The sequence below is a fragment of the Physella acuta genome, unplaced genomic scaffold, assembly GCF_028476545.2.
Source record: "Physella acuta isolate Inbredline_101_S28 unplaced genomic scaffold, ASM2847654v3 ptg000131l, whole genome shotgun sequence".
NCBI classification, from domain to species: Eukaryota; Metazoa; Mollusca; class Gastropoda; family Physidae; genus Physella; species Physella acuta.
In genome coordinates this window covers 2,214-10,454 of record NW_026731650.1, presented here as the reverse complement: position 1 = coordinate 10,454, position 8,241 = coordinate 2,214, and the positions used below count along the sequence as shown (strand labels likewise).

General features: G+C 33.9%; 1 protein-coding gene and 1 non-coding gene across 2 annotated transcripts; one reads left to right on the top strand and one right to left on the bottom strand.

Annotated features, from left to right (window-relative positions):
* LOC131935058 (carbonyl reductase [NADPH] 1) lies at positions 1-4,390 on the top strand. Its single transcript, XM_059291343.1, has 8 exons — positions 1-136; positions 660-741; positions 914-1,092; positions 1,536-1,648; positions 1,756-1,884; positions 2,635-2,776; positions 3,122-3,185; positions 3,412-4,390. Exons 1-8 carry the CDS (start codon positions 116-118, stop codon positions 3,510-3,512), a joined length of 831 nt encoding a protein of 276 aa, XP_059147326.1. The 5' UTR covers positions 1-115; the 3' UTR covers positions 3,513-4,390.
* Positions 4,391-7,645: 3,255 nt separating this feature from the next.
* On the bottom strand, positions 7,646-7,785 carry LOC131935119 (U4 spliceosomal RNA). Its single transcript, XR_009385903.1, has one exon. It is a non-coding gene; the product is annotated as a U4 spliceosomal RNA (small nuclear RNA).
* Positions 7,786-8,241: the final 456 nt, after the last annotated feature.

Here is an 8,241-nt window from a genome sequence, read left to right as displayed (position 1 = left end):
AGAAACTGAAACTACAATCGGCTCACTTGCTCTTACTCTCAGTCTAGTTATTTAAAATTTTAACACATTGTAAACAAGTGTATAGGCCTACATTCATTTACAATTTAAAATTAATATGTCTAAGCGTGTGGCACTGGTAAAAAAAAAATATATATATTTTATTAATCCTAATCCTAGTATTAGTATATAAAATGTAGACTCTAGATAGATCTAGATCTAGTAATTTACTACTTAGTAGGCCATACCAAAGTTACCTAAAGTAGCTATCATGATACTATCATAGTATGTTACTTAGTTAAGCTTGTTTGATACTTAGGCCCTAATTTTAATGATTTAGTATTTAAATTTAGTAGTAATTAGGCCTAGGGCCTAATATATAATAATAATATAAATAGTAATATAGTTTGTTGAATAGGCCTATTATTAATATTATTAGGCCTATCATTTGTAATAAATATTATTTAATATTGTATTATTTTTTTGGTCGCTTTCAGTTCACAGTTTCACAACTTTCATTAAACCCAAATGATAAATCATAAGGCCTAATTAAATTAAATTGAATCATTAAACCTAATTAAAGTAATAAACTTAAATAAACTAATACATCAGCAATAGATCTCTCTATTATGTTTGTTTAATTTTTATTTTAATACTTCTAGGTTACTGGTTCAAATAAAGGTATTGGTTTTGGTATTGTCAGAGCATTGTGCAAGAATTTTGATGGCGATGTTTTGCTTACAGGTATAAAAATTTAAAATAATTTACATATTACCTATAAATATAAAAATAGTAAATGTTTTCAGTTTACTTATATATCTAAATTATAAAGTTTGTCAACAAATTTTCATTAAATAAAAGTTTGTTGCTTTAAAAAGAAAATATTTGAAATAAATTTAACTGCTTTTTTCTTCAGCTCGTGATGTAGAGCGTGGTACCACGGCAGTTTCAGATTTGGAGAAAGAAAATCTGCATCCTAAATTCCACCAGCTGGACATAGATGACCATAACAGTGTTGTAAGAATTTGTGACTTTCTGAAAGAAAACTATGGAGGTCTGGACATTCTTGTAAACAATGCTGGCATTGCATACAAGGTGATTTTCTTTTGGTTTATTGCAAAATTATTTCCTTTATTAGAAATTACAAATGTATTAAATTATCACATGTACACACATTTTATATAACATAACCTTTGAAAAAATTAAATGTGATAAAATGTTTGCTTGTTCTAACTGAACAAGTTTGTTAAACCTTTCATCTCATAAATGTGATTTGGTAAAATAATAACTAAGGAAGCGCATTAAATTGAAGCCTAATTCTTCTATTACTGCTACCATGACACCCACTATCAGGATAAAAAGCTATTTATCATGATATTCTGAGTGTATAGTCCAGCAGTATGTATGTGATATAGTACAGTTCAGCAGTACAAAAGTATTTATGTGATACAGCATAGTCTAGCAGTTAATTTTACAAAAAGCGTCTCTTAGCTATTGGTTTCACTAAATAAAATAATAATTGATTGTCTCATTCACAGCAAGCATCAACAGCTCCATTTTCTGAACAAGCCGATGTTACAACAAAGACAAACTTCTTCAACACATTAAATGTTTGCCAGGTTCTCTTCCCTTTGCTTCGACCACATGCTCGGTCAGTAATTCTCCTCATACAAAAAACTATTTTGTATTTTCTTATAATTTCCCATCAATTTCAACTTTTCATTCAGTGTTTTCAAATTTTTTTTCTATTTGTTTCAGGGTAGTAAATGTGTCTAGCTTAACATCAGTGATGGCATTATCCAAGTGTTCAGATGAGTACAAGGCAAGATTTACTGACCCTAACATCACTATGGATGAGCTGACCTCTATCATCAAACAATTTGTTCAGTAAGGAAACAACACCAAAACATGTAGATCAAAGTTCTTATTCTAATTTATCCTTGCTCCCTGTTCAAATTCATTCTTATAGTATGTTAAATTGTCTCCCATTAAGTAGGGACATTTATAATAAGCTGTAACATGTTTAATTTCTTCTTAGAAATTTCAAAATAATAATTTACTGCCTTTAAAACTAACCATGATGTAAATGAAATCATTTGCAAATTTTAAAATTGTTATTCATACTTTCAGAATTATTTTTATAAAGTATTTTTGTGCTTTGACAACTTCCTACCTGTAGGGAAGCTGTTAAATATTTACACTGCTCAAAATTTAATTTTTTGTCAGGAATTCTAGATCAATAGAAAATTAAGTTTCATGATATGTATATTAAAAAGTTGTTAAAAAAAGCAAAAAACAATTATTTTTTGCACTCTGAAGTTAGAGAAAAATAATCAAATGGTCAGCGACATCACTTGGCTGGGTGACACCTGGTGTGATAATTTAGTGCCTCTCTATATATGGCTGAAGTATACTCATAAAAATTTATAACTCTAATGGTCAACCTATGCATATTCATAATGACTATGACAAGAGTTAAAAGGGAAATGCAGGTTTTCTCAGTTGAAAAATGACATCTTGTAGTTACCCCCTAGGATGGCCACTACTGTCCCCTTTCCTGTTTTGTGACACTCCTCCCCACGAGTATAGTATTTAGCTAGACCTGTGTGATATACAGCTGATTTCTGTTACCATTAGGGCGGCTCAGGACAACACACATCTTCAGGCAGGTTTTGCTGACTCGGCTTATGGCATGTCAAAGGTCGGTGTCACTGTCATGTCAATGATTCAACAGAGAGAACTGGACAAGAAAGGATGTCAAGATATTGTTGTCAATGCAGTAGGTTTCAATGTTTCAAAAATATGTGTTAGTAGTAAACATTGACCTATTTGCTAAGAACATTAAAAAAAAATTAACTTTTTGTAGAAAATTTTCTTATTGTGCTTGTAAAAATAATTCAGCAAGGTAAATTTTAAGAAAAAAAGTAATTATTTATTTTGGGCTAAAATAGAAAGCATGGGTTTGTCTTAAAATATTATAATTCCAGCCAAAAGGTCACTAGTTATTTTCAATTGGCGTTGAGGCCAGTACTCTTCTGTTGACTATTTACACACTTTTGTGTTTTAGTTTGTGTGTTGAGGCCTGTAAATTTCAATTAACTATTTACACACTTTTGTGTTTCAGTGCAGTCCAGGCTATGTTGCCACTGATATGTCCAGCCAAAAAGGAAATCTGACCATTGATGAGGGTAATCTTCTGTCTGAACATAAACATTTATTTAGTGACTAGCAATTATTGTCTGGTCCTAAAAATAAGGATGAAGTAATTACTTAACAACTGAGATAAAACAACAAAACTTATCCATTAGCCAGCAATTATTGCCTGGTTGTAAGATAAAAAAATGGATTAAGTTTTTACTTAACGGAGATTTAAAACAAACCCAATCTAAATTTTTTCTTTTATTTTTCACAAAGGTGCTGAAACACCCGTCTACTGCGCCCTTCTGCCTCCAAACATTGACAGCCCCAGAGGACTTTTTATTAGAGAAAAACAAGTTTTGGAATGGAAGGCTTAATTCTAGCTTGAAAGACCTTCACACTAATATTCTGTGCAGTGCACACAATTATTTCAGGTTTGACAAAACTGTTTTGTGTATACAAATATTGCTTTCACATAAAAAAGAATAAATTTGGTGCATTTTAACTCTAAGTCATACTACCATAAATCTAATATGGAGTACTTCATCTAGTTTAATTGTGTATTCACCAGCTGTGATTGACTTAAAGAAGTACATCAATTACTTTTCTTCAGTATTTGCTAAACAATACCAACAAGGTAGACACTTATCAGTAATTTTAATTCTGCCATATTGGAGACATTGGTTCTTGTGTGTAGACAACCACGTTTTAAAATCATATTCAGTATTTAGAAATTTATCAAAAACTACCAAACATGGTACGTTGAGAAAAATTCAGCTATTTTAGATATTGCTAAATCTGATGAAGATCTCACAATTCAAAAATCCAGTTCTTATTAATACAGCAATTATTAATAAAAATTGGATACATTTATAAATGTGATGTCTGCTATTTATTTTATTTTCAACTAGTTCAAGAAAAAAAAAATTCTAAAAATGCAAGACTGACATGTTAAAGAAAATAATTAATTAAATCTGCCCTCACCTGAAAAACCACTGACAGACTTTATAATTCAAAGCAAAGTTAAAAACTCTAACATAGATTTGTGTTTTATCTGTAATTTTTATTTTCATTCCAATGAAAAAACATTAAATTCCTTTTTCAAACCTGACAGTCCATGGCAAGTGAAGTTAAGTTCACCTGTTTCAGTGACCTTGACATTGAGAAATTATAACAGGTTTACACATTAAGTATGAATGAGAATATATGTACACAAATTATGGGATTCAAGAAAATAAAACATTTGATCACAATGAGTCTGATAGTTTTGTTTCTATTGCTGTTTTGTTCATAAAAACATTTTTCTTCCAAAGAAACCAAAAAGGGCTGATGATATAAAATGGTTTATAGCCCCTTGAATCATAGTGGCAGCGTATCCAATAGCAGCTGGCAAAAACATTTTATGGTTAATGAATTATCTAACTTTATTCTTCTAGTTCTGTTATAAGGAATTTATATTAAATGTTTTAACAATTAATTTATCAATATAATTTTTTTCAAAAATTAATTTATATAAATAACTTTATACTTAAAACTGGTAGGCAAAGTATAAAGTGGATGTACGAGAAATATAAACAACTACAACAGATTATACATAACATACAATCTAAACAATTTATCCTTGTAACAAGTAATCTATTTTAAAAAATCAATTGAAAATCACCTACTATGCGATAAACAAAAACATCAAATCACCTTGTTTTTAATACCTGCATTGTTTTCAAGAATGTCCAAGGCTTTATGCTTTTCTTTCAAAAAATCATACATTTTTTTTACCACCACTGTAAGTGTAATGGTTATTAGAGAACTGCATTGGTGATCCATAAGCATTTTTTCAACCATTCAACAACACTATTTTTTCTAGAGGTTATACTAGTAATTACAAACAATAATTTCTATTAAAATTGCAAAATTTATTGAACTGTATTTTGTTAAGAGCATAAGAACAAAACCTATCTGATAAATATCTCAATACTGTTTTTGTAATTATTACAAATTTACATCAGTTATTGACTGCATTTTTGGAGGGGGGTGGGGGGCAAACACTAGCAAAAGTGTATGTTTACTATATAAATTCCATCTCGTTCGGGGGCGGTAGACTTTCTTTGTGGGGGCTCTGACCCCCCGAAGAAATGCCCGGACGAACCTCTGGATTCAAGATCTACTTCAACTAAATTGTAATTAGAATGCTTATAAATTATTTTGATCTCAATCCAATCCAATCTAAACATACTTTTAATAGGGTAGTATGTATAGATGGCAATATCTATATATATAATTCTCTTCTTGGAGACCCTAGAAAACAAGCTGTAAGCGCGCCTTGCAGTCCCCTCTCTTCTTCACTAGGCATAAATCAACCTCCCCCACATGGTCTGGTGAGCTGTGGTTCACGCTAAATGTTTACTATCGTAGAGCCGGGTTTAGTGACGGCTATTAGGGGCAGATAATTTAGTTTGAAACGATTTTAAACTTAGAGGAGGTAACTAAGAGGAGGCTGCTTTCACGGGGGGGGGGGGGGGGGGGGGGGGGGGGGGTGGTGTAGGGTTGGGGGAAAGGGGGGGGGGGGGGTTATCGTCCTTAACGACCTACTGATAGTGTTTTAAAGCAAATATTTTCAGTGGCAGCATTGGTACCAGTGGCGGAACTAGAAAAAAAGGGCCACCCCGCAAAGAAATTTTTTGGGCTCATATATATATATATATATATATATATATATATATATATATATAAACAAAATACGAAAATACCAGCACAGATTACTCGTTTCGGGCTCGTGCGAGTTTTTTTTTTTTAAATAAAAATACTTACTTTTTTAAAAAAAATTAAAATAAGTCACAACAACTTTTTTTTTTTTCAACTAGCAATAACCTTTTTTTTTCCCCTTGGTTTAATAGATTTCCTTCCACACAGTTCACTCCCTTCAAGCCAGGAGCTAGCTGTGTGGATAGGTTACTTGTTAAAATATACATGTAATACATAATATTGCATTCAGTTTTCACCAGATTCTAATTAAGCATGTGATTTTTAAGTTTTCATTATACAAAACGTCTAAGATTGTACTGGGTTAACAAATAATTAATCTTCCTTCAAAGCTGTGTGATGAGTGATCTAGTAAGGGTGGGGTTTTGCATGTTATGCCCTCTAATGGGAGGGCTACGCTGCAATCTCGGCAGTTATACATTGTTACGTCGTAATGTTTTCCTTCAAAGTGCTTGGTTATGTCTGTGTGGATAATTTTCTCGTCACAAACACTGTAAGAACTCTGTGTGTACTTTATTTTTGTGCTTTTCCGCTTTCGTGGATGTTTTGTGTTGCTAGGCGCAAAATCTGCATTTTGTGGTGTTATGTTTCAATTTTGCGGTTTTTAGACTTTTTGTTGTTTGTTTTGCATCTGTAGGACTGTCCTCCTTTTTCCTTTTTGGAATTGTGCAGGTGTCCATTTCTGATTCTGAGCTAGGGTTGTTAATTGCAAGGATTGGCTTTGCTGTAGTCGTGTTTGGGGTCAGCGTGGATGATGATTTAAGGTCTGAGCTGAGGGCTATTGATGCGGTTGATTTGACGATTGGTGGTTTCGCTTTACTTGTAATAGAGGTTTTTGGCTCGCTTGACGGTTTGGACGGGCTGTTTGGTTTTCTGTTTGGTATTTCCATTGTAGTTATGTTTAGTATTGTTTGGTCTTTCGTAGAGGTTGTAGGCTTGTTTGATGGTTTGGAGGGACTGGTTGGTATTTCCGCTATACTCATGTTTAGGGTTGTTTGGTCTTCCATCGGCTCTGGGGCCTGCGGTGCAGTTGGTGCTGATTCCTGTGTTGTTGACAGGTGGACATTGGGTGTTGTTTCTAGTGTTGATAATTGGCAATGGTTGGTCCAGTGTCTGTCCGAGCCGCACACCTGACAGGCTTGGCGTCTTCCTGGCAGTGCAATGAGGATATTCCGTGTTGTGTCTTTGTATGTAATTTTGATGTAGTGTGGGATGTGTTGTGTGTTGTCGTTGTGGATGGTGAATTTGCGGTTGTTTGTGTGCGGGATTGTGGTTACTGTAGGTTTAGACTTGCTGATTGTTTGTAGTGCCTTAATTAGTGTTTCGTTGCTCAGAGCGGGCGGGATCCATCTAAGGGTTCCGATGATTTTGTCCTTGTAGTATCTGTCGAAATTCAGGGTGTATGGACCGTGTGTTTTGGTGGTGCCGTCCAGATCTGATGCATCAAACTCGTTGGACGAGAAGTACCAGGTATCCCCTCGTCCATAGTTGAGCAGCAGGATCTGGTGTGGGCTAATGATATTGCGCAAGAGGTGACCAGGGATGTTCTGGTGGTTGCTTGATTTGATGGTGACTTGCATTACTGTAGGCGAGTCGAAAAGCTCAGGAGCTATTTCATCAGACTGGTCGATGATAATTGTCGTCTTGATAACTGAAAAGGTTTGGGCCCATGATTTCATTAAGCCACCCGAACCGTAGTCCGGGTGGCTCCTCTCCCTGGCTCTCGCCCAAGAGGGAATTTCCGAGGGCTCAACCCCTTTGCTGCCGCTGACAATTTTTGCGAATGTCGTCTGAGAGGATGACATTGAATGTTTGTCGTAGATTACAAACTAGCAATAACCACGCCTCGGTAAAACCTCATTGGCTGTGGTACCGCCACTGCGCTTATAAGTCACAACACCACGTCACATGTTTTAATATATGCTTGCTATAATGCTTCCCAAAGGTAAGTCTGTCAAAAGAATATGAAGCATGAAAGCTTTGTATGTGTAACGCTTTCTCGTGTTATGTTTATTTCCATGTTGTTTTTTTTTGTATTTATATTATTAGTTTTAAATACATTTTCTTTTTATGCTTGTCATTCTTTATTATGTATTTTTTAAAAATAATAATTAAGAGAAATAATTGCTTTTTAATTTGTTAAGCGCAAATCTATTAAAAGGTGCTTAAGAGCACACATATTTGACAATTTAAAAAGGGAAATAATTCATAGAAGTAGTTTGAACGTTTGCCTATCTTTCACGCGATGGATTTATTTTCAAAAGAATTTTGCCGACAACAGCGCGTGTTTGATTGTAGGAGAAAGAGGACTCGGGATGGTGTCTATAGAATAAAAATAATGCAACC